The following is a 26,968-nucleotide window of genomic DNA, read 5'->3' on the forward strand; positions in this document are numbered from 1 at the left end:
TTACCTCGTGTTGGCTATGAACTGGACAGTTCCGGACAGAGTCTGTCTCACCTTGCCAAACAGAGGGGTCTGGAAGAGACAGTGGACCTGGTACCAGTGAGTCAGAGGTTCACTAGGAGTAGTGTACAGCCACACTGTCATCCTGCAGAGAGAAAAGTAAGCTGTATGGTCTACACATGTTGTATTTGGCGCATGTGACAAAGTTTGATTTGATTTGAAAAGACTCCCTGTGATTTTACATTGACAGGAAACCCGCTAGGCTGGGTTCACAGCCCAGTTCCAGTAGACCTGGAGCTGTGGGTGGCTGATTACATTGGTATATCGTAGTTTTGGGGGAAACATCTAACTCCCTACAGTTCTACACATTTTGCCATGGGACAGAGAAAAATGTGCAATGTTATAGCTAATCTCATGCTTTTCTACACATTTTGCCATGAAGCTGAGAGAAATTAGCATTTTTAAAGCTAAATTCCTGCTACTCCACTTCTTTTTTTCCTTCATTTTGGAGCATTACCTGTAAATCTTTTTTTTTTTTGCCATGGCTTATGACATGTTCATATGTTGTGTTTTTTTCTCTCACCAGAAGCTGGAGTGTCCACGGTGCTCGATGTAGAGCTGCTCGTCAGTGAAGGGAGCCAGATGCATGTCACTATAGGTTGGTAACATGCCTGAACAGGTAAAGAGAAGAAGTGAGACATTTCATCAGCAAAACAAAACCAGCGATGTTCTAATAATGCCCCCTTGATAGACTTTCACAAAACTATTCACAGGTTGATGGCAGCATGGGAAATGGCATCTCTTTCCATGTTGGAACTGAACCAAATATTGTCTATTCTATTGACAAGATAGTCGAGGGACCACTATAACAATGGAAATACATGTTCTCAAAGATGGAAGGCAAGCGAGATCAGGTGGGACCATTCTAGCCAATGAGAGGGCAGATACACATGTGAACAACTGGCCATAGAGATAGATGACTCATATTTGTATCTGTATGGTGGAATCCCTCACTGGCATTGTCCATGCTAAAATGGGTTATATCCAGGAAAAGTCCTCTATCTCTATGACAACAGGCACAACTCGGATATAACGTTTTTTTAAAAAGTTGTAGCAATGCCACGTGAGTCCACTTATATCAATGCATTTGTAAAAACCTAACCATTATGAAACTTCTATTCGATCAAATAAGTCCCACGTAGCAAATGAGCAATTCATTTTTTTTGACCAAATCCGACACTCATTGACCTCCATAAAAAATTCCTCATCTCGTGGGCATGTTTTCATGGACAGGTTTTGGGTGGAGTAAAACCTCTTGCTTTACCTCTTCCTCTCTGACTGAACTGACCCATGGGTTTGAGCCACTTCCTGGAGTGAAGGTAGCTCTCCAGCATCCTCTCGTTCAGCAGCATGTGACAATAGGCTCTGAGATGATCACATCCACCTGCTCAGGGCACAACAGCTCCTCAATCTTCCCAGCCAGGACTATGATCCTATCTGAGAGACAATTGCTCTTGACCAGCATCTGAAGGGGAATCAGAAAACCTAAGGTCAAATTAAATGCGTCAGATGGATTTCTGTGTTACTAAAGATCCATTGCACTCCTGAGGCTTTGATAAAGACATTAATCTGCTGGCTAAAGGTAGAGAGAATAATCCGCTGTTGACAAATTATGTTTTGGTAAACCCTCATGCATGCAAACTCTCCCTCAAAGTTCTCTGGTACAGTACACTTGTCTGCTGTGTAAACAGTGAGTTGCTTTATTGATGCAAGAGCTGCTGGGCAGCTGCTCCACACACACTGAGTGAGTGGGACAGACTGCTGGGTCTTTAGATTAGTGAGAGACTGAAGCATAGAGTGTAATATACTTAAACCAGGTAAAGCTGGCCAGGCAATATCCTCTGACTGAGAGTGTGAGGGAGCCTATCTTAATAGTGTGTCAATAAGGCATTGTCCACACTGGTTGGTTCCATTTTTTTTGTTATATATATATATATATAAAACCATGTATTGCTGATGCTATGTATTGACCAATGAGAGGCTTTGAAGCCACCGGTCGGCCGTATTGGCACTCCTCAGAAGACGCAGTCCTCCATAGGAATGAGTGGAATTCTACAGTATTTTAATGGACAAAATAACATGTATTTAAGTATGCATTAAGAGATCTGTAATATAATACATGTGACAAAAATAAATAGACATTAAATGCGTTTCTATTTTCAGAAAATATTTTTTAGAATGTTTTAGGGAGAGCCAAAACAGAGCCTGCTTTCAGTCATCTGTGTATAAATCAGGGGTGTAACTTTCACAGGGGACATGTCCCCCCTCTGTAACGGCTTTCCTCTTCCTCCTCTGAGGATGAAGAGTAACAAGGATCGGAGAACCAATGCGCAGCGTGGTACGTATCCATAATGTATTTTAATGAGAATGAATACGACAGAATACAAAGTGAAACAAAATGAAAACTGAAACAGTTCCGTGTGGAACATACAGACACGGAAGACAACCACCCACAAAACACAATAGAAAACAGGCTACCTAAATATGGTCCCCCCTCTGTAACGGCTTTCCTCTTCCTCCTCTGAGGATGAAGAGTAACAAGGATCGGAGAACCAATGCGCAGCGTGGTACGTATCCATAATGTATTTTAATGAGAATGAATACGACAGAATACAAAGTGAAACAAAATGAAAACTGAAACAGTTCCGTGTGGAACATACAGACACGGAAGACAACCACCCACAAAACACAATAGAAAACAGGCTACCTAAATATGGTTCCCAAAACCCCCCCCCCCCCCCCCCCCCCGCAGTCTTATAATTGGAATGTGACGCAGACTAGGCAACGGTGTGCATTAGGACCATTCGGACGCCTCTGAGCGGTCGGGTGAAACTGTTTGGAGTGTTTATCTGACCATTTTTTAAATAATAAAATCAAAGTTGCGCTCCTGCTATAAGACATTGGTTGGTTCTCTCGGTGTAGTTCGTCATCCCAGAGAGTGGCAGAGCATCCTTCCTGTTTTTCCAGACTTTGGCCTGTGGAGTGTTCCTGTGAGGCTGTGTCCCATGCACATGCATTCTGACGCTGGCCAAGCGTCCACAGGGGTGGTCCCAGGTTCAAACTATTTATATAGACCGCAGCTTAGGCCGACAGTATGATAGGGATTCAGCCTGCTCAGAGAGACCATGCAACCACCCCAACAGGAATACATTATGGAGGTCAGCAATTCTTTTGTATAGCGTTTGTCAACTGAGTATAGGGTTCTTCTATTGGCTGATAAGCTGCAATGTGGAAGAAAATAAATAATAAGGGACCACAGGAGGCTGCTGAGGGGAGGATGGCTCATAATAATGGCCGGAACGGCGCAAATGGAATGGCATCAAACACCTGGAAACCATGTTTGATGTATTTGATACCAGTCATTACCACGAGCCCATTCTCCCCAATTAATGTGCCACCAACCTCCTGTGGAAGGGATACATCTGGTTGCAGTCTAGAAACACCAGTAAAGCAGCAGAAATATAATAGTGTGAACTCTGCCTGGCTGCTAAGCTAGAGGCCATTCATGAAAATATGTTCCCTTCACCCCAAGATGGTTTCTGGGCCAAGAGTAGCCTCAAGTCATTATACCCTCAGAATTTCATGCTCATGCTGTGTGCGAAGCAGGAGGTCTGTTTTATAGGGGCTGTTCTGTTCTGGAGGTGTGACTCTCTGAGATAGTGTTTCCAGGGCTGTGCGATTTTTATCAAGGGTTTGTTCTTGTCTCCATGTAGACAGGTTTGAGGTTTGAGCAAGATGCGTTGATGACACAGGTGATTAGGACTGTGATAAGTGATTCATCATCTTTACCCGGGACTTATTGGGCCAAGCAATACAAATTACTTTTATTCACTGGTCAAAGCTCTAAGATTTTCTTTTCTCTTTCTAGGTTTTTAAAGCTGCTGAAACAGCAAAAACATCAGTCAGATTTCAAAGCAGCATAGAGCGTTCATTTATCACAACAGACCAATGACGTTATTGAAGTTAACACCTATTCATCATACAGTACACACCCTTTGAGGAATTATTAAGAGTTCTGGTGTTAAAGATTGAAAATGGTGCATGCTGAAGTGCAAAAGGATGCACATTTATAATTTCCTTTCACATTTCCTGGATGGTTGATAGGAACATAATCAGATGTAGAAAAACAGACCCCTTTAGTACCTCTGCAAATTTGGCAACAGGGCTGACCTCCACAGCATACACCCTCTTTGCTCCAGCCTGGATGATGAAGAAACATCAAGTACTATCTGGATACAAGAAGGAGCCAGACCTTTCATCTACATGCAGTAACAGACAATCAGGTTCTGGTTACTCTGACGACAAGGTAAGTCTCGTTTAGCAGAATGGCCTTCTGATGTGGCTGTCCTCAAATAATCCTGCAGCATATTCTGTTGTGATAGACAGCCGTAAAACTACATTGTAAAGGAGGAAGGAGTTTAGTCACAACCTAGTACACCACCAGTATGTCTCTCTGAGGGCCTGGTTGATTGGTACAGTAAAGCTACCTGGAAGTACTGCAGGGCAGAGGAGTCCTCTGTTCTCTGGTCAAACACAACCCAGCAACCAGACAGCAGTCTATCTTTCCTTCTCAGCTGTCTGAACCGTTATCTTCCCTTCTCAGCTGTCTGAACCGTTATCTTCCCTTCTCAGCTGTCTGAACCGTTATCTTCCCTTCTCAGCTGTCTGAACCGTTATCTTCCCTTCTCAGCTGTCTGAACCGTTATCTTCCCTTCTCAGCTGTCTGAACCGTTATCTTCCCTTCTCACTGTGTGTTCTGAACGGGCTCAGGCAGCCAACGGTTATGAGGAAAGACTGGGTGCCCACCCAAAAATCTGTTTCCCTGGTGACTGAATTTGAAAACACAGACCCCATCACCTGTCCTGGAGAGAACCCACAACAGACAGTTAATTCAAATACAAGATAAAGTCACAGTTTTCTGTCTCATTCATTGTCCTGAGTCATCTGCTCTGAGTCAGTTTAATTTGTACTGGGCCTTTTGTAAATGTGTAAGTAAAGGAACCATAATTAACAATGTCAGCCTTTATCTGAGGAAGGCCTTCAGTATACTCTGGCAGTGGACTGCGACACAAGGCTACTCATGTTTTAGTACCACTATCTGATTCTGTGCACCAGGAGGGAGGCAGAGAGCTATGGAGGCTAGTCCCTCTGTACTGTATAGAAAACACCGTCTGGGTCCATACTGTCTAGCAGAACTCCATAGCTATAGAGTCGAGGGGACACAGACAGGTTGCACACAACGGGGAAGTAAATCTTCCAGACCTGTCAGCACAGCAGGTTCAGCGACCACACAGAGAGTAGTAAAATTGACATATGGGAAACTCTTGTACACATACATGGACTTCTCATAGACCAGAGAGAGGACAATACATTGTTTATGTTTGTCTTTAGGGAAAAAAAGGTAATTAGTCATTTTACTCAAAAATGAAGAGAGCATCATGATTTACTTATGTTCAATATGTCTTATTGATCTCTTATGGAAAGCTAGTCAAATCATCAAATAAAATTGTATTTGTCACATACACGTGTTTAGCAGATGTTATTGTGGGTGTAGCAAAATGCTTGTGTTTCTAGCTCAAACAGTGCAGTAATATCTAACAATGTACACAATCTAAAGTAATTTGACATATTAGCTTGTTCTAGTTTATTTCATGCATACTTACCATCTTGAACAGTAAGCTCTGTCTCATCAAGGCCTGAACTCAACTGTAGAGAAAGGCTGTGGTGTTGCCTCTGTTTGGCCACGTGTATCTCTCCCTGTACCTGGTTCACAGAGAACAGATTGATGGAGAAACAGGTAACTTCTGAACTCCTCTCCATAGTTCCATCTGTAGCAACTCCTGTAATTAGGTTCTGCAGATGGGTCTGAGTTTGGTGGAGGTGGGAGGGGAATTATTACTGTATAACAACAAACAAAAATCAACACATTTTAGTTTTAATTTAGCTAATATACTGAACAAAAATATTAACGCAACGTGTAAAGTGTTGGTCCCATGTTTCATGAGCTGAAATAAAAGTTCCCAGAAATGTTCCATACGCACAGAAAGTTATTTCTCTAAAATGTTGTGCACAAATTTGTTTACATCCCTGTTAGTGAGCATTTCTCCTTTACCAAGATAATCCATCCATCTGACAGGTGTGGCATATCAGGTGCACTTTGTGCTGGGGACAAAAAAAGGCCTCTTTAAAATGTGTAACACAATGCACATAATGTCCATTTATCTTCCATGAGCCACCTCCAACGTCATTTTAGAGAATTTGGCCTCACAACCGCAGACCAAGTGTAACCACACAAGCGCCGGACTTCCACATCTGACTTCTTCACCTGCGGGATCATCTGAGACCAGCCACCCGGACAGTCGATGAAACTGTGGGTTTGCACAATATCAACATAAAGCTAACATTCCAATAGCTCACTGGCATGATATTTTTCAATAATCAGCTTCAATAAATTCAATTTTCTAAAGCTCTACTAAAATGATTTGTTTTCTAAGATGTTCATTACATGTTTGTAAACCTGACTTCTGAAAACAAATGATGTGGACTTGTCAGGGTTTGCAATGTAGGCTTTTTTGAGCATTTGTTGTGTTTTTCGATAATTGCATGTGAGGGAATTGTTTTCACACAATTCTGAAAAGATTCTTTTGAGTAATTAAAAGAAAATGCATGGCAAATATATTGTCAAACAAACATTAATTACGTTTTCAACAATATTATAATAACACCAACATCTACACATGACCAATTTTATAATGCTGTACAATCTCCCAAAAATGTTCTAAAATTAGATTTCTCCCTGGAATTTTTGAATGAATTAATCTAAATTTTGACCTGTGACAACAACTCCTGACATGTGATGGCAATTATCTTTATAACTTAGCTTATGATCGTACTTCCACTTCGGTTTGGTTCTGCTCATCTATTTCAAGACACTGAAGAAGAATAGCCTGTATACGCTCCATAAATACTGCAAATGTAAAAATGAATAGGATTCAAAACACATTTTAATTTACAATTCATGTCACAAGTAACAATCATATTTGGCTGAAGCAATCATCTGTGAGAAGGTAAGAGCACTAATACCTGAGGAATGTGGAAAGCATCCAGCTTGTTCTTGTGGCAAAGACAGGAAAGTTCCTGAAGACAATGTAGCAGAATATAAAAAATGTGAAACTCCCACTGCTGAGACAAAAACCAACACAACCAACACTGAACACGGTACAATCTCAGAGCAAGGAGACTCAACATTAACATTGACTGAAGATGCTGTGCTTCCGAGTATTCCAGTCTTCCCTCAGCCCATTGATGGACTTCTACTGGCCTGTGTGCAGTCTTTGGCCAGAGGTCCAACCTCTTCTCTGCCAGCAGTATTTACTGCAGAGAAACATGCTGGAGATCAAGAGCAGTCTGGAGCTGATGGAGAAACATCAGCAGCACATATTTGAGGAGATGGACCATGTCCCAGCCTCTGTGGTCATCCAACCAGTCTCATACACGCTGGAGAAAGAGAGAGAGGGTTTTGCCCTGGCACTGGAGACTAAAGACTTCTCCCCAGAGGAGCTGTCTGTCAAGCAGGTGGGCAGGAAGCTGAGAGTCAGTGGGAAGACCGAGAAGAAGCAGGATGATGGGGAAGGCTCTTACTCTTACAGATGCCAGGAGTTCAGACAGGAATTTGATCTGCCTGATGGGGTGAATCCTGAGACTGTCACCTGCTCCCTGGATCATGATGGGAAGCTCCACATCGAGGCTCCAAAGAATCCAACATCTGCTGAGGAGGAGGTGGCTGAGAAAGTGGTGCCCATCAACTGTAGCCTGGATGTGAAGATGCCACAATTCCTCAGCTAACAGACAGAGGGCAGCAACACAGACACTCAGAGGAATCAATATCTTGGCAAAAAGTTGATAGCCTAAAGACTGAACTTATTTTCACTTCAAATCTCATCTTTGAATTTGTCATGTTTTTTTATAACATTATCTCTGGAATTTTGTGTTCATATGTGTTGTTTTGTTACCCAATAAAATGTAAACTAAATGTATTTTTGTGTACCAATAAAAAGCACAAACAGTACTTATAACAGTTGTTTGAGCTTATTTCACATACAATATTTCAGTCCCAGTCTTTGGCAAGTCGTTGAAAAGGACCCACTGTAACCCTGACAAAGGTCTGCGAAAACCCAAATATGTTGTGTCATAGTCCTGATTTATATTCAGCCCTCTAGCGTCTCCTCCAAAAGCTCAGTGGATTTAATCTGATGCCATGGTTTAGGAATACAGTAACACGTTTTTCTCTTATGACAGCTTCCCATATGTTCCTTAAAATTGATTGGCCATGGCAATAGTCTGTGTCCAGATCAAGTGCCCCTTTAAACAGTTAATTAACTTGGAGAAGTTGCTGAACAAATCCCACAAATAGATTCTTAAGAATTCTTGTACAGTCAAATCAAGCATATTATTGCATTACAGATGGTGACTAATTATGCTACTCAATACACACTATGAATAATCTTTTGGTTGTGTGATCTTCTCTCTCAACAACCACATAGCTATATTTAGAGACAGAGTAAGGAAGCAATGTCGTCAGTGGGGGTGTCAATTTCAGGGTCACATCCGACAAGAGTGTTGAGGGAAGTTAAATACTGACTAAAGCTATATTAATATATTTACTGCAAGTCATATCAATAAGGGGAACAGATTGCTGAAGTGCACTTGTAATTCATTCTATGTCTGTATCACTCAAGGCAGAACCATATATTATATCTGTTATCTTCATAAGCACAGTGATATCAGGAATACTTTGGATTTGTTGTCAGGGGAAAAGGTTATTCAGGAACAGAAAATGGCAGCATGACAAAGCAGCTGTTGTAGATTCCTTTCTAACTTTGTAGGACGTTATGTGCCCCTGCGACTCCGACCTGCTTCTGTGGTCACTCTGTAAATAGAGCAAAGATATATCCCAGAGGCATTTGGCAGTCAGACTGCAGTATTACCAGGGGCTTGTTTTGGAGTATGACAGAAGTTGCGTAGTCATAACACTCTAATGTAGCAGTCAAATGGAATGCTACTGGAACTTTCCACTGGACAGGATAAAAGCTGTGAGCCCTAGTCTGCTCCGGACATAAGCTCTCAGAAACACACTCAGAGACGAGACCAACAGAGACCAACAGAAACGACACAGACAGAGTTGATTTGAAGATGCTTTGCCCCAGCATGATGCAGCCTTCCCTCAATCCAATGAGCCCAATGAGCCCCTTCATGGACTTCCACTGGCCCGTTCGCAGTCTCTGGCCAGAGACACGGCCTCTCTTCTTCCAGATGGAGCAGGAAATTATGCGAAATATGCAGGAGATGAGGCACAATATGGAATATATGCAACGACTGCACCAAAAGATTTTTGAAGACATTGAAGGCCCATTATCTTCAACTGACTTCAAGCCCATCTCTTTCCAGATGGGAAAAGAAAACAACCGTTTTGCACTGACACTGGACACCAAAGACTTCTCCCCAGAGGAGCTGTCTGTCAAGCAGGTGGGCAGGAAGCTGAGAGTCAGTGGAAAGACAGAGAAGAAGCAGGATGATGGAAAGGGCTCCTACTCTTACAGATGCCAGGAGTTTAAACAGGAGTTTGATCTGCCTGAAGGTGTGAATCCTGAGACAGTCACCTGCTCTTTGAACGATGGACAGCTACAGATCCAGGCTCCAAAAGTGGTTGCTGTGACAGAAGGCAATGAGAGAGTGGTTCCTATCACTTGCTTACCTGCCATAACCTCACCCGGCGCTGCAGCTGAGAGCACTGCTGTAGAGGCAGAGCCCAAGAAGGACTGATTATGATGACTCTGTATCATGATATAACTAATACCATTAGCTTTAGGGCTGGACAATAATATACAACTCCCAAACTCCCAATATACAACTCCAACTCCCAATATACAACTCCCAAATACCAGATAGTACAGACATCAGTGAATTATCTCGGGTAAATTGCTCTTTTGTCAAATTTGATAAATGCAACGTCAATAATTCTCAATGGCATGGAATGTAAAGCCAATGTTTATGCACATTCAATAAATGTTAGTTTTTTTTGTACAATGTTTTGCCTTGTTTGATGTCATTTTGTTATACAAACCAGTATTTCAGTATGTTGCATTTGGGTAATTAATATTTTTCCATTTAAATCATGTCCCTGAGTGGGTATGATGGGTATGCTCTGGCCTGGTAAACTTGCCATTTCAATAGATGCCTTGAAAATCAAATAGTGGATCAAAAGACAGAGTTTGATTTCATGAAGAGTAATTTAGTTAAACAAAATGTGCACAAACATGTTATGTGTATGTACAGTATGTTATGTGCAAAGAATTAGGAATTATAATAGTGATTTAATAGGATCTGGATCGTTCTGTGTGTGTCTGTTTGTGTTAGTGTCATATTCACAGTGTTCCAATGTGCTAGAGAATATCTGAGTGTCACAGGAGTGGAGTGGTAGCAGTGATTACACCAATCATGTTGTTGTCGTCATGATATCACTGAAGAGATCCTGACATATCTGAACTATTTCTCACAACACTGTAAAAGGTTAAGAGCAGTGTGAACACTGCATATCAAAAAGATGACGAGTAGGAAATTATCCCATGACCTGAACATGTAACTGCAATTGAAGGTCTGGTAAGATTGTCCTGAACTTACACTGTTTTTCTGATTATTTATGTTAATAATGATATGCTTCTATATAAACAAAAAAATATATGCCTGAATGTTAAATATACTTCCCTCTAACTAGCATACTGAAATGGTATATTTCACAAAAATGAATTTAACAACTGTCTTATAAGTATACTGAACATTTTATTGGGTAACAAAACTACACATTTTATCTAAACATATCATGACATTTAGATAATTCATATGAAAAACAAGAAAATCTATAAAGAAGACAATGTAAGCCTTTAGGCCAGCCTTTAGCCCCTCTATCGATTCTCATTATGTTGATATTAATTGAAGAGTTGATAATGACTGCAATAGTGTATAGATTTGATTGATTCAATTAAATAGCATCTCAGATTGATTGTTACAAGATATGAAATGTAAATGCATACAGTTTCATAACCATAAAAATATAGATTAGAAAATGTAACATCCAGTCAAATAAAAAATAGCATAATAATATGATCAGTCTTTATGTGAAATACTGTTCTGTTGTTTCTCCTATGTGCCTGAGGTGCTGCCCTCTGTGTTGCTGCCCTCTGTCTGTTAGCTGAGGAATTGTGGCATCTTCACATCCAGGCTACAGTTGATCGGCACCACTCTCTCAGCCACCTCCTCAGCAGATGATGGATTCTTTGGAGCCTCGATGTGGAGCTTCCCATCATGATCCAGGGAGCAGGTGACAGTCTCAGGATTCACCCCATCAGGCAGATCAAATTCCTGTCTGAACTCCTGGCATCTGTAAGAGTAAGAGCCTTCCCCATCATCCTGCTTCTTCTCGGTCTTCCCACTGACTCTCAGCTTCCTGCCCACCTGCTTGACAGACAGCTCCTCTGGGGAGAAGTCTTTAGTCTCCAGTGCCAGGGCAAAACCCTCTCTCTCTTTCTCCAGCGTGTATGAGACTGGTTGGATGACCACAGAGGCTGGGACATGGTCCATCTCCTCAAATATGTGCTGCTGATGTTTCTCCATCAGCTCCAGACTGCTCTTGATCTCCAGCATGTTTCTCTGCAGTAAATACTGCTGGCAGAGAAGAGGTTGGACCTCTGGCCAAAGACTGCACACAGGCCAGTAGAAGTCCATCAATGGGCTGAGGGAAGACTGGAATACTCGGAAGCACAGCATCTTCAGTCAATGTTAATGTTGAGTCCCCTTGCTCTGAGATTGTACCGTGTGTTCAGTGTTGGTTTCTGTCAAAGCAGTGGGAGTTTCACAGCTTTTATATTCTTCCACTTGGAGCTCCAGTGTCTTCAGGAACTTTCCTGTCTTTGCCTCAGTTCTCCACTGGGTGTCACCGTGCATAGTCATTTTCTATATTTGGATGTTCAGTAATAGAATAGGCAGTTAATATTTCGTCCTTTATCTGTGATGATTTTGGGTATATTTTCTTCCCTATGTGTTTCCCAGCACTCCAGGTCATTAGTACGTCTCCCATAAGTTTTCCTTATACACTCCAAGATTAAAAAAGCATAGGCTTACGTTCAAATGGGCAGGACCAGAATGGTTGCAGAATGTCAATTTTCACCATTGTAACTATAGACTATAGTTTTCAAATAGCTTTCATTTTTCATATGTAATTTGCATGGCTATGAATGGCAAGGCAGAACAACTATATAGGCCAACCTGACTGACAGTGATTTCAGCTGCTCATTGAAAATTACATTTCCTATTCAAGTCTTGCAAGAAAGCTTTTTTTCTGAAACGGATATTGCCTGTTGGATAGGCTTCATATTCACGTCCATGTCAATATCAGAACAGGCAGCCTAGCAGTGACTCAGGCTACTTGAGATTAAGTGAAAAATGTGATCTGCATAGGGAAATATCATGCTTAGTCATTGTGCAGTATGTGCAAACTGAATTTCACAGACTAGAGGAAAATTGTGTTAAGTTTAATGAATTTTCCTTATCTCATATGACAGACGATTTAAGCTATTCTGGGGGTTGCGTACGGTGCAAAAATGTAAATGTTGATTATATAGTATAGCAGCTATATATCCTCACCCCGGTTCCCTGCTGAGTCTATTCAAATCGAATTGTATTGGTTAATTGGCTAGTCTATCTGGTTGTAAGAGCAACAACAAACGGTTATAAATAACAAGATCCTTCATCAGAAATGTGGGATTACAACAGTAAAAAATTATTAAAACAAACTGTTTTGAAAGCCAGTTATAAAAATATTTTTAGGGGCGATTTTCACTGCTGACAATCGAAACCGGAAGTTACCGTTTCCACTTCCAGGAAGTTTAGCCAATATATTTCTTGTTCCCAGTGGGACTGTTGTAAAAATGGCGGTGCCTCGTCGCTCTTCTCAGCAGCAACAACAACAACAGAGCATATCCTCGCCATCTCGCAGTACTTATCTTTCCCTCACTCCTCCGGGATCTCCTACAGTTCCCGGTGGTGGAGTAATTTTGGCTCCAGCGGGTGCTGAACTAGACAGCGCCGGTGACCAGGAGTTAACTCCGGCCTCCCCTGATATCCCCGCCCCGGCCCTGAGCAGTAGCACCAGCTCCTCTAACGTTCGTACCACCGGGGGTGGCATCAGCGCTGGCCCCAGTCCTGACTCGGATAGCACTAGCCCCGCGGGCGGCGACTGCGGGACAAGCGGGGCTTTCAGAGAGTTGTTTGAAGCGTGTCGCACTGGGGATGTATCGCGGGTGAAGAGGCTGGTGGATACGGTTAACGTGAATGCCAAGGACATGGCTGGTCGAAAATCCACTCCGCTGCACTTCGCTGCAGGTAGCGTTAACGACGGCGTATTAGCGACCCGTATTGTCATGTTATGCTCACTATGACGAGCTGGTTTGTTTTGCTAACTAGCAGCTAGCCAACTACTTCGGTAAATAGCTAACTACCTAACTAACAAGTTTTTTAGGCCAACTTTTTATAGATATCTTACCCACTCGGTTTGTTAGCTAGTTAACAAACGTTGGTTACAAACTTGGATGGATAGTTAGCTAATGTTAGGCTAGCTAGATTGTCGAAAGGACCTAGCCAACTAGTTTTTAAAAAATGGACTCACCATTCGGGTAGGGGGACGGGGTGCTATTAGCCAGCAAGTTGTAGTCAGCAAGTTGCAATAAAAAAGTACAGGCCCTGCCCTGCCAAGTAGTCAGGCAGCCAGCGTAATTTGGAATTCATCTAAAAACAATTGTAGATAACTAACTAGCAAGTTGGCATGGTAAGATATGCTTGTATTAAACAAGGAATTTGGCAGCTAAACAAAAAATACAGAAGTAGATGTGACACACACAACCATTGTGTCTTCTCATAATAAACAAAGGAAATATGTTAAACAATGATAGAAGGTTGTGTTACACTGTATTAGTGACACATTCGTGGCAGGTTGTCCTATGGATGATAAACGCACCTTCAGGGCCACCTCTAGCCTTTTGGGGCCCCTAAGCGAGATTTAGTTGGGGGGGGGGGGGGGGGGGGGGCTCTCACCTCTATATATTTGTTGTTGTTTTGTTTCAGTTAAGCACATTTCCTGCAATTGTTTACATTTTAATGACCTTTGCCATCTTAATGTGATATCTGTGTGAGAATGTCTAACACAATCAATGTGGGCCCCCTGGAGGGCAGGGCCACTGGGCACATGGCCTGCGTCCCCAGTCAGTATTCCGCCATGATAGAGTTGCACATTTTGGGGAATTTTCAGAGGTGGAAACTTTCCGTGGGAATATATGGGAATTAACAGAAATATATGCAAATTAATACCATTTTAAATGTAGGTGTTTTTTGCATTGGATATATTTACCATATCATATGGAGACGAACATAAACCTTTTACCTTATAAGTAGACATAATTGCAAATTATTACGTCTTTCCAATAGAAATAAAAACAATTTAGTTATGAATTGAATTTTAATTAAATGAGTTGACTCTTCACATGGGATGATTTCACTTAACAAAATAAAGGGAATATTGAATGATCCCCAATGATCCATTGCATCTCCCAAAAATGTTTTCAACATGCATCTGTAAAAAGATAGTCTAGAAACTAAAGCTTTGGTTGTCTTCCGCTCAGGCTTCCATGTCTTCTCCCTGGACCTCTTCTTTCCAACCCTGTTGAGGATGGCTCGTTGTCAGGCCACCAATTTTTCAACCCTTTTATTGGTCAGCCTATTGCGTGCTTTGGTGTGTGTGTTCCAAACAAGGACCAGTTGTGCTCTGAGGCGGCTGATGTTGGTGGGATTTGGAGGATGATTGAGACAACAGGGGAAAGAGCCTCAGATCCACAAAGTCCCTTCCACCAGGTGGCTGATGCAATATAGCAGTCGTGCCAACATATCTCCATCCCAAAGCCCTTGCTTGGAAGTGTACTTTGCCAGACTGCCAAGAACCTTGCCCTCATCCAGGCCAAGGTGGCGAGACACGGTAGTGATGACACCATAGGCCTTGTTGATCTCTGCACCAGACAGGGTGCTCTTGCTAGCATACTTCCAACATGTACACTGTGGCGTGTATGGGCTTCAGGCAGAAGTCTTCATGCTTTTTGACGTTTTTCAGGACTGTAGTTTCCTCTGCTTGGAGCAACAGTGAAGTGGGCAGGGCAGTACGGATTTCTTCTCTTACATCTGCAAGCAGAGTCTGAACATCAGACAGGATGGCATTGTCGCCCTCAATCCGTGCAATGGCTACTGCTATAGGTTTCAGGCTGCTTACCACTCTCTCCCAAAATACATCATCCAGGAGGATCCTCTTGATGGGGCTGTCCATATCAGCAGACTGTGATATGGCCATTTCTTGGAGAGACTCTTTCCCTTTCAGGAGACTGTCAAACATGATGACAACACCACCCCAATGGGTGTTGCTGGGCAGCTTCAATGTGGTGCTCTTATTCTTCTCACTTTGCTTGGTTAGGTAGATTGCTGCTATAACTTGATGACCCTTCACATACCTAACCATTTCTTTGGCTCTATTGTAGAGTGTATCCATTGTTTTCAGTGCCATGATGTCCTTGAGGAGCAGATTCAATGCATGAGCAGCACAGCCAATGGTTGTGATGTGAGGGTAGGACTCCTCCACTTTAGACCAAGCAGCCTTCATGTTCGCAGCATTGTCTGTCACCAGTGCAAATACCTTCTGTGATCCAAGGTCATTGATGACTGCTTTCAGCTCATCTGCAATGTAGAGACCGGTGTGTCTGTTGTCCCTTGTCTGTGCTCTTGTAGAATACTGGTTGAGGGGAGGAGATGTAATTCATTATTCCTTACCCATGAACATTTGACCACCCATCAGAGATAATTGCAATACAGTCTGCTTTCTCTATGATTTGCTTGACCTTTACTTGAAATCTGCATCCAGCAAATGAGTAGATAAAGCATGTCTGGTTGGAGGGGTGTATGCTGGGCGAAGACAATTCAGACATCTCTTCCAATACACATTTCCTGTGAGCATCAGAGATGAACCAGTTGCATACACAACTCGAGCAAGACATTCATCAGCATTTCTGACTACGTTCCTCTATTGAGTCAACAAAAACTTCTGATTCCAGGAGGACCATGAGCTGTTGCTATCAATAAGGTGTCTGATTCATCATTTTGACCTCGAATAGAAGTAGAGGGACTTTTGTTAGAGGTTGCTTGTTGTGAATGCTGAGGGAACTTTATGCACTTGGCCAGATGATTCTGCATCTTTGTTGCATTCTTCACATATGATTTGGCATAGTATTTGCAAATGTACACATTTTCCTTCTACATTAGCTGCAGTGAAATGTCTCCACACATCAGATAGTGCCCATGGCATATTCCTGTAAAGATAAGAAAAACAAATTAGTAAAAAAAAAACAAATACAATTGCATGTTCAGATAAATAGTTAAGCAGTTAGATTAAACAACTCCTTTGTAAAATACATGTTTTAAATTTAAACATGTATGGAAACAGGTGAATTAACACTCCTCAGTTAGCAGGCTCAAGCGAGCTAAAACCCACATGGTAGCAAAAACGAACTTGCAGAAATTTTTAATAAGTTAGATATGATTTAAACACACTTTGCTGTAGGCTACTATTTACTTGTTAACAATAAATAATGTATATCAAATAAAATATATTCACCCCACCCAGTGTTGTAATCAAAATTTACCGGAAATCATTTAGTCCTTGGCTCAGACAATGTAGTAGTGTGGGCTCAATAGCATCTCATTAGTGCCCAAGATCTTGATTATCAGCTGTACATGTGATGGTTGAATGCACTGTGCATGCAGATGGTTGCAATTCCATTGAATTGGGGATAGTTTAACCAAAATTACGCCACAAGACCTAGAATTGCCTTATGTGTATCCCACAAAAATGGTTCACTGTTAATAGCTAACTTTTTTGAAGAATTGAAGCAAAATTCCCCAAATTCCAGGCCTTAACTTCCCTTGGAAAATTTCCCGAAAGTTTCCGACCCTTTGCAACACTAGCCATGATTATTACAAGTTTGATGGCTAGACTACCAATCTAATCTAAAAATGTTTAGATGACATGGCTAATTGAGTGATTGCTTGACATAACAAGAGAAACTGCTGATGGACTACCAACTTTAGAAATGCACTGGTGTGCAATCATTGCTAGTGTTAATCACAATAGTAAGTTGAGACCATGACTGAGTTCCTAAAATATATATACACACACACATACACACACACACACAGTTCCTTTGAAAAGTATTCAGACCCCTTGACTTTTTCCACATCTTATTCTAAAAATGATTAATCTACACACTATATCCCATAATGACAAAGCAAAAACAGTTTTTTAGACATTTTTGCTAATGTATAAATAACTGGCGATATTACATTTACATAAGTATTCAGACCCTTTACGCAGTGCTATGTTGAAGCACCTTGGGCAGCAATTACAGCATCGCGTCTTCTTGGGTATGATGCTACAAGCTTGGCACACCTGTTTTTGGGGAGTTTCTCCATTCTATTTTCAGGAAGCTGTTCGATCGTGGTTCAAGTCCGGGCTCTCAAGGACATTCAGAGACTTGTCGAGAAGCCACTCCTGCATTGTCTTGGCTGTGTGCTTAGGGTTGTTGTCCTGTTGGAAGGTGAACCTTTGCCCCAGTCTGAGGTCCTGAGCACTCTGGAGCAGGTTTTCATTAAGGATCTCTCTGTACTTTGCTCTGTTCATCTCTGCCTTGATCCTGACTTGTCTCACAGTCCCTGCCGCTAATAAAATCCCCTCAGCATGATGCTGCCACCTCCATGCTTCACCGTAGGGATGGTGCCAGGTTTCCTCCAGACGTGACGCTTGACATTCAGGCCAAAGAGTTCCATTTTGTTATCAGCCCAGAGAATTTTGTTTCTCATGGTCTGAGAGTCTTTAGGTGCCTCTTGGAAAAATCCAGGCAGGCTGTCATGTGCCTTTTACTGAGGAGTGGCTTCCGTCTGGCCACTCTACCATAAAGGTCAGATTGGTGGAGGGCTACAGACCACACAGAGGAGCTCTGTCAGAGTGACCATCGGGTTCTTGGTCACCTCCCTGACCAAGGCCCTTCCCCCCCACGATTTCTCAGTTTGGCTGGGTTGCCAGCTCTAGGAAGAGTTTTGGTGGTTCCAAACTTCTTTCATTTAAGAATGATGGAGGCCACTGTGTTCTTGACCTTCAATGCTGCAGACATTTTTTGGTACACTTCCCCAGATCTGTGCCTCGACACAATCTTGTCTCGGAGCTCTACGGACGATTCCTTCGACCTTATGGCTTGGTTTTTGCTATGGCATGCACTGTCAACTGTGGGACCTTATATAGACAGGTGTGTGCCTTTCCAAATCATGTCCAGTCAATTGAATTTACCACAAGTGGACTCCAATCAAGTTGTAGAAACATCTCAAAGATGATCAATGGAAACAGGATCAACCTGAGCTCAATTTCAAGTCTCATAGCAAAAAGTCTGAATACAAAAGTTTGGACACACCTACTCATTCCAGGGTTTTTCTTTATTTTTTACTGCTTTCTATGTTGTAGAATTATAGCGAAGACATCAAAACTATGAAATAACACATATGCAGTCCTGTAGTACTACATGTCTTCACTATTTTTCTACATTGTAGAAAATTGAAAAAAATAGAAAAAAAACTTGATTGAGTAGGTGTTTCCAAACTTTTGACTGGTACTGTATATGTATAAAAATATTGTTATGTTTTGGTCAGGGGGCCATCTAAGTGACTGTTTATGCATGGGACTGGCCCAGCACACCTGATAATCTTTCTACCGTTTCCTTTACTTTGTAGGATTTGGGAGGAAAGATGTTGTAGAGCACCTCCTTGAGACAGGCGCCAATGTTCACGCCCGTGATGATGGAGGTTTGATCCCTCTGCATAATGCCTGCTCCTTTGGCCACGCTGAGGTGGTCAGCCTGCTCCTATGTCAGGGTGCTGACCCAAACGCCCGGGACAGCTGGAACTACACACCGCTCCACGAGGCTGCCATCAAGGGCAAATTAGACGTGTGCATAGGTAAGAAACGTTTATAAGCCAACATGCAACTTATATGCTTGCTTTGCATCTTGTGCTGACTTTACTAACTTTTTTCAGTTTTATGTAAGAGAATATAGGCCTAGTATGTCTTTGAATGCAAATATAAGGTTACTGTGTCATGGATGGCTCAATTTCTAGCCTAATGCTTTCGAAGTAGATATGAGATAATGAGAATGCTATGGTCTGCTCTGCTGCTGAGTATTGCATCAAGACTTTCAACCAGGTTGTTTTGCACTGAGACTAAAATGTCACCACCTAGTGATTTCAGCAATGAGTCACAACCCCAAATTACATAATAGTATTTTCTGACCAGGCCATAACGGTCTGGTCCTGACAGTCTCCCTGTCTGCAGGGAGAGAAACCAGATACCATTTGAACATCAGGCCAGAACAGTTTCTCTGGGCAGAAACTAAAGCCTCTTTGTAACTTACTTAGGCCTATGTAATGACAAGATACTTTATCTCCCATTGCTGTAATGAAATAGTCCTTGCATTTTAGCATCCCTTTCTTTTAATTGTGTTCTACTATATTTGTTGGCTCTTGTGTTTGCAGCTGGTTTGTAATTGCTGTCTGTCTACTGTGAAATGAGCAGTGTGGCACAGGGAAGCATACATTATTCTCTCTGGTGGATAGTAATGGGGTGGAAATCAATAGTTGCACATCGCAATATTATTTTTGTTCTATATTATATGGATATTTGACTCCAAGTATCTATTTGTAAAAAAAAAAGAAAAAAGATGGTAGTGTTGGCTAGTCGGCTGTACCTGCGCCATAACTCAGGAATGTTTCATCCTATAGCTTGTTCTCTATCTTTTTAAATAGTGAGCCAAAATGTTTTCAGCACTTTTATTTCCCTGACTGATCAAAACATGTCTCTTGTCTCTCTGCAGCAGACATATAGTGAGTAATTTGTTTGGAAGATCAAATGGCAATAAACTTGCAGTATCGAGTTGCAATACATACAGCAGGGATTATCAACTAGATTCAGCCGCGGGCCATTTTCTTTTCTTGAGCGGATGATCAGGGGGCCGGAACATAATTACCAATCATTTTTGTAGACTACAAATTGAACGCAAGAAGCCCAAGCAGATATAATATTTGACTAAAACATAATAATTTCAAACCTTGCTTACATTTGAATACTATCACATATATATCTCTCTTATGCGTGGGAGTACTTTGGAACAGATTTCCAAAATTTAAATCACTTACAGCTGATTTGCTGGTGTTTTTACAGTCTTTTATATCCAACAATATTAATTTAATATTATTTTTATTATCTTTTTTGCGCAGAAAACGTGGGGGGCCAAATAAAATCTGCCAGTTGGAGATTCCTGACATATATAGAATCGTGAGAATCGCAGTACATATTGTATAAGCACCAAAGTATCATGATAATATCTTATTGTGGGGTCCCTGGCAGTTCCCAGACCCACTGGTGGGTAATGAGCTGTATTATGTTGATGTGCAACGCTCCGATCCAGACTTACTCTGATGGCTCTGCTGTCTTCCCAGACAATTATTATTGAGGAGAATATTTGAAAACACTAGGGATGTGCATCTTACCCTTTCAAGACAATTCAATACATATCCAGATACATGGGCTCTGATACAGGAACAATATGCTTCAGTTTGAAACTATTTGGTGCGGTTTGATTTGAGAACAAATCGATGCAATTTGGTTCGATACGATTCGATGCCCTTACATTAGTTGCATAAACACATTCATTTTCCGTTTCCCCCCCCAAAATAGCTGCTGATGGATTTCATGAGCTGGGCCTCTATGAGCTGGAACTGACTATGTGTGAGTAAATGATGTATGTCTATGGTGTATGTACTATCTAGGCACCTGAGCTGAGCCATAAAGGAGACAAGGCATTTACCATCCCATTACCACTATCAGATTAGCCTATGTTTTTTGTCCCCACACTTTGGTTCTGAAATCACCATCACCCATGAATTATCTTGTCATTTTTGCAGATTAAGTGTTTGAGCTAGTAATGTATAAATATTTATAATTTACAAATGAACTATGACATAGCCAATGAATATATAGCACAACTTTGGATTTCACCCCATCTCATCTAATTGTTTTGACCTTTCCGAAGGTTTTTTGGGGTGAGATTCTTTTTTTCCTCCAGCTTTGGCCATGCAGTGCGCCTCGCAAAAGTGGATTGCTGTCCTTGTTATGAAATGAGGAACTTTATCCTGTGTATGTAAAAATGTTGCTGATGATGAACCTGAACAATCAAAATGATATCTATTGTATGCCCCGTTCAGATGAGTTGTCTCTGGTAGCAAGCTTACTTTTACCCCAGTAAAACACAATTTTAAACAGAGCATAGATAACAACAATAATAACCTAGCCAAATTACAGTACATTCAGAAAGTATTCAGGCACCTTCCCTTTTCCACATTTTGTTATGTAATAGCCGTATTCTAAAATTTATGATTTTCTTTTTTCTCATCAATCTACACAACCATCTCTGCAGCACTCCACCTATCTGACCTTTATGGTAGAGTGGCCAGACAGAAGCCACTCCTCAGTAAAAGGCACATGACAGCCTGCTTGGAGTTTGCCAAAAGGCACCTAAAGGACTCTGACATTGAGAAACAAGATTCTCTGGTCTGATGAAACCAAGATTGAACTCTTTGGCCTAAATGACAAGCGTCACGTCTGGAAGAAACCTGGTGCCATTCCTACGGTGAAGCATGGTTGTGGCAGCATGCTGTGGGGATGTTTTTCAGCAACAGGGACTGGGAGACCAGTCAGGATCGAAGGAAAGATGAACGGAGCAAAGTACAGAAAGATCCTTGATGAAAACCTGCTCCAGAGTGCTCAGGACCGCAGACTGGGGCAAAGGTTCACCTTCTAACAGGACCATGACCCTGAGCACACAGCGAAGACAATGCAGGCTTCGGGACAATTCTCTGAATGTCCTTGAGTGGCCCAGCCAGAGCCCGGACTTCAACCAGATTGAACATCTCTGAGAGACCTGAAAATAGCTGTGCAGCAGCGCTGCCATCCAACCTGACAGCTTGAGAGGATCTGCAGAGAAGAATGGGAGAATCTCCTCAAATACAGGTGTACCAAGCTTGTAGCATCATATCGAAGAAGACTTGAGGCTGTAATTGCTGCCAAAGGTGCTTCAACAAAGTACTGAGTAAAGGGTCTGAATACTTATGTAAATGTAATATTTCAGTTTATTTTTAATACATTTGCTAAAATTTCTAAAAACCTATATTTGCTTTGTCGTTATGGGGTATTGTGTGTAGCTTGATGAGGGGGGAAAACAATTTAATCCCTTTTAGAGTAAGGCTGTGATGTAACAACATTTGGAAAATGTCAAGGGGTCTGAATACTTTCCGAATGCACTGTACATACAGTACCAGTCAAAAGTTTGGTCTCACCTACTCATTCAAGGGTTTTTATTTTTCTACTATTTTCTACATTGTAGAATAATAGTGAAGACATCAAAACTATGACATAACACATATGGAATCATGTAGTAACCAAAACAGTGTTAAACAAATCAAAATATATTTGAGGTTCTTCAAAGTAGCCACCCTTTGCCTTGATGACAGCTTTGCACACTCTTGGCATTCTCTCAACCAGCTTCATTAGCTAGTCACCTGTAATGCTTTTCGAACAGTCTTGAAGGAGTTCCCACATATGCTGAACACTTGTTTTTCCTTCACTCTGCGCTTCAACTCATCCCAAACCATCTCAATTGGGTTGAGGTCGGGTGATTGTGTTCGGTCATTGTCCTGTTGAAAAACAAGTGATAGTCCAACTAAGCGCAAACCAGATGAGATGGTGTATCGCTGCAGAGTGCTGTGGTAGCCACGCTGGTTAAGTGTCCCTTGAATTCTAAATAAATCACTGACAGTGTCACCAGCAAAGCACCATCACACCACCACCTCCACGCTTCACGGTGGGAACCACACATGCGGAGATCTTCCGTTAGCCTACTCTACGTCTCATTAAGACACGGGGGTTAGAATGAAAAATCTAAAATTTGGACTCATCAGACCAAAGGACAGGTTTCCACCAGTCTAATGTCCATTGCTCGTGTTTCTTGGCCCAAGCAGCAATTAGAGCATGAAGGTCTGACTCACGCAGTCTCCTCTGAACAGTTGACGTTGACATGTCTGTTACTTGAACTCTGTGAAGCATTTACTTGGGCTGCAGTCTGAGGTGCAGTTAATTGTCGATTTCTGAGGCTGATAACTAATGAACTCTGGGTCATCCCAGTTTCATCATAGTGCTTGATGGTTTTTGCGACTGCACTAGAAGAAACTTTCAAATACCTTGACATGTTCCGGATTGACTGACCTCAATGTCTTAAAGTAACGATGGACTGTCTTTTCTCTTTGCTTTTTTTTACGCTGTTTTGCAGTAATATGGACTTAGCCCTATTTGGTAAAAGACCATCTTCTGTCGACCAACTCTACCTTGTCACAACACAACTGATTGGCTCAAACGCATGAAGAAGGAAAGTATTTCCACAAATTCACTTTTAACAAGGCACAACTGTTAATTGAAATGCATTCCAGGTGACTACCTCATGAAGCTGGTTGAGACAATGCCAAGAGTATGCAAAGCTGTTATCAAGGAAAAGGGTGGCTATTTGAACAATCTGAAATATATTTAGATTTTTTTTAAACACTTTTTTTTTGGTTACTACATGATTCCATATGTGTTATTTCATAGTTGTAATGTCATCACTATTTTACAATGTAGAAAATAGTACAAATAAAGAAAAACCCTTGAATGAGTAGGTGTGTCCGAACTTTTGACTGGTATTCCCCGCCCCCATCCAACCCAATCAACACCACAACCCACCCGATGCGCCAACAACCTTCAGAAAGAACAAAAGAGGAAAAAAGACAAGAACAAAGGAAAACAACAATGCAAATCCAGATGGTGTGTGAGCTGCTGTTCGTCAAGGCTTGGCATGTAATGAATCACTCATGCTCTTCCCCATGCTTTTGCATGTCTCTGATGTGGTTTATATAGTTGTGTGTGTTGTTTCCTTCAGATCTCAAACATAAATATGGTCCACATCCATCAAGCGACTACCCTAATATCAGCAGTGCTAGTGAATTAATATAAAAGCATTCCCCCTGCTCATCTCACTCCAGCTTGTAATTACCAAACACATTTCTCACTCTGAGAGACCAGTAACATTGAACAGGCTTCCATTCACTAGCTAACAGTGTTGCCTCCTTTTGAACTGTAGGTGTTTTAGTACAGGCTCCTTTGTTAGTCCTCCTGCTCCATCTGCTGTCAGCTGGCTGCCGTCATTAGACCCTCTGCATATTGGCAGCTAGCTCTGTCTGTCCAATGTGGCTGGTGTTTGTACAGTGCCTTCGGAAAATATTCAGACCCCTTGACCTTTTCCACATTTTGTTACGTTACAGCCTTATTCTAAAATAGCTAAAATATTTTTCCCCCTCAATCTACGCACAATACCACTTAATGACAAAGCAAAAAAAAAATGTTGAAATTTTTGCAAATGTATTCAAAATAAACTGAAATATTACATTTACTTAACTATTCAGACCCTTTACTGAGTACTGTATTGGAGCACGTTTGGCAGCGATTACAGCCTTGATTATTCTTGGATATGACACTACAAGCTTGGCGCACCTGTATTTGGGGAGTTTCTCCCATTTTCTCTCTGCAGATCCTATCAAGCTCTGTCAGGGTGGATGGGGAGCATTGATGCAAAGCTATTTTCCAGTCTCTCCAGAGATGTTAGATCTCCAGAGAAGTCTGAGCTCTGGTTGGGCTACTCAAGGACATTCAGAGACTTGTCCCGAAGCCACTTTCCTGCGTTTTCTTGGCTGTGTGCTTAGGGTCGTTGTCCTGTTGGACGGTAAACCTTCGTCCTAGTCTGAGGTCCTGAGCGCTCTGGAGCATGTTATCAAGGATCTTTTTTTACTTTCCTCCGTTTATCTTTGCCTCGATCCTGACTAGTCTACCAGTCCCTGCTGCTGAAAAACATCCCCACAGCATGATGCTGCCACCACCGCGCTTCACTGTAGGGATGGTGCCAGGTTTCCTCCAGACATGACGCTTGGAATTAAGGCCAAAGAGTTCAATCTTGGTTTCATCAGACCAGAGAATCTTGTTTCTCATGGTCTGACAATCTTTAGGTGCCTTTTGGCAAACTCCAAGCGGACTGTCATGTGCCTTTTACTGAGGAGTGGCTTCCGTCTGGCCACTCTACCATAAAGGTCAGATAGGTGGAGTGCTGCAGAGATGATTGTCCTTCTGGAAGGTTCCACCATCTCCACAGAGGATCTCTGGATCTCTGTCAGAGTGACCATCGGGTTCTTGGTCACCTCTCTGACCAAGGCCCTTCTCCCCTGATTGCTCAATTTGGCCAGGAGGCCAGCTCTAGGAAGAGTCTTGGTGGTTCCAAACTTCTTCCATTTAAGAATGATGGAGGCAACCGTGTTCTTGGGAGCCTTCAATGTTGCAGACATTTTTTTGGTACCCTTCTTTAGATCTGTGCCTCGACACAATCCTGTCTCGGAACTCTACGGACAATTCCTTCGACCTCATGGCTTGGTTTTTGCTCTGACATGCACTGTCAACTGTGGGACCTTATATAGACAGGTGTGTGCCTTTCCAAATCATGTCCAATCAATTGAATTTACCACAGGTAGACTCCAAGTAGAAACATCTCAAAGATGAGCAATGGATACAGGATGCCTTTGCGCTAAATTTTGAATCTCATAGCAAAGGGTCTGAATACTTATGTAAATAAGGTATTTCTGTTTTTATTTTCAATAGATGTGCAAACATTTCTAAAAACCTGTTTTCGCTTTGTCATTATGGGGTATTGTGTGTAGATTGCTGAGAAATTGTTTGTTTAATCAATTTGAGAATAAGGCTGTAACGTAACAATGTGGAAAAAGTCGAGGGGTCTGAGTACTTTCAGAAGGCACTGTATGTTAAGCACTCCTCCCCTCTAATTGTTCTCCACGATGATATCGGGGATGGGACTGTTGATCTGTCTCGGTTCCTATGTTCATTACTCACATGCGATGTCGCCGACAACACTGGGCCGATTTTAACAAAACTAGGGTGAATGATCCGTCTTGGCATAGAGATCCGGCATTTACAAAATGACACTGATTGGCCCAAGGCGGAAGCTATAGTAATTAACTGAAATGTGTTAGTCACGGGCCTCCCGGGTGGCGCAGTTGTCTAGGGCACTGCATCGCAGCGCTAGCTGTGCCACCAGAGACTCTGGGTTCGCATCCAGGCTCTGTCGCAGCCGGCCGCGACCGGGAGGTCCGTGGGGCAACGCACGAGGATCTCCTTCCAGACATACATCAAGGACTGTAACATACCATTTGTTTTTACTGAATCCGGTCTCTCTCTGGATATATTGGCCACATCCATTTAGCCAGCGGGGTTCTCCGTCCATAGCGCGAACAGGAAGAAAAAACTCAGGGGAAAAAGAAAGGCGGAGGGGTTTGTTTCATGATTAACAACTGTGTGAATGTGGTAACATACAGGAACTTAAGTCCTTTTGTTTTCTCTATCTGGAATACCTCACCATCAAATGCCAACCACATTACCTCCCGGGATGATCATTTTCTTAGGTCGTAGTCACTGCCGTGTATATTACCCCCCAAGCCGGCACCGTGATGGCTCTCAAGGAACTACACTGGACTTGTGCAAACAGGAAACCGCATGTCCTGAGATCACATTTTAGTGTAGCTG

The 26,968-nt window shown here is 42.0% G+C and overlaps 4 protein-coding genes and 1 pseudogene across 4 annotated transcripts in view; 3 read left to right on the plus strand and 2 right to left on the minus strand.

The window, feature by feature from the left end:
- On the minus strand, positions 1-5,877 carry LOC120044808 (annotated as a pseudogene).
- Positions 5,878-7,266: 1,389 nt separating this feature from the next.
- On the plus strand, positions 7,267-7,917 carry LOC120044224 (heat shock protein 30-like). The gene has a single exon (XM_038988828.1). It carries the CDS (start codon positions 7,321-7,323, stop codon positions 7,900-7,902), a length of 582 nt encoding a protein of 193 aa, XP_038844756.1. The 5' UTR covers positions 7,267-7,320; the 3' UTR covers positions 7,903-7,917.
- A 1,238-nt stretch (positions 7,918-9,155) lies between these two features.
- LOC120044983 (heat shock protein beta-11-like) lies at positions 9,156-10,145 on the plus strand. The gene has a single exon (XM_038989774.1). The coding sequence runs from the start codon at positions 9,250-9,252 to the stop codon at positions 9,877-9,879; it is 630 nt and encodes a 209-aa protein (XP_038845702.1). The 5' UTR covers positions 9,156-9,249; the 3' UTR covers positions 9,880-10,145.
- Positions 10,146-10,876: 731 nt separating this feature from the next.
- LOC120044984 (heat shock protein 30-like) lies at positions 10,877-11,965 on the minus strand. Its single transcript, XM_038989775.1, has one exon. It carries the CDS (start codon positions 11,878-11,880, stop codon positions 11,302-11,304), a length of 579 nt encoding a protein of 192 aa, XP_038845703.1. The 5' UTR covers positions 11,881-11,965; the 3' UTR covers positions 10,877-11,301.
- Positions 11,966-13,007: 1,042 nt separating this feature from the next.
- The window catches only part of LOC120044982 (poly [ADP-ribose] polymerase tankyrase-1-like), a 138,010-nt gene continuing 124,049 nt past the window's right edge, over positions 13,008-26,968 (plus strand). Inside the window, exons 1-2 of the mRNA XM_038989773.1 lie at positions 13,008-13,494; positions 18,979-19,203. Of these exons, the coding sequence (XP_038845701.1) occupies positions 13,041-13,494; positions 18,979-19,203 (679 nt within the window). The 5' untranslated portion in view covers positions 13,008-13,040. The remainder of the gene's footprint in view (positions 13,495-18,978; positions 19,204-26,968) is intronic.

This window comes from Salvelinus namaycush, chromosome 3, assembly GCF_016432855.1.
Source record: "Salvelinus namaycush isolate Seneca chromosome 3, SaNama_1.0, whole genome shotgun sequence".
Taxonomy (NCBI): Eukaryota; Metazoa; Chordata; class Actinopteri; order Salmoniformes; family Salmonidae; genus Salvelinus; species Salvelinus namaycush.

Bases quoted from the DNA above. Each gene is read 5' to 3' on its own strand.
- LOC120044984 (XM_038989775.1), bottom strand. From the start codon at position 11,880: ATGCTGTGCTTCCGAGTATTCCAGTCTTCCCTCAGCCCATTGATGGAC.
- LOC120044224 (XM_038988828.1), top strand. From the start codon at position 7,321: ATGCTGTGCTTCCGAGTATTCCAGTCTTCCCTCAGCCCATTGATGGAC.
- LOC120044983 (XM_038989774.1), top strand. From the start codon at position 9,250: ATGCTTTGCCCCAGCATGATGCAGCCTTCCCTCAATCCAATGAGCCCA.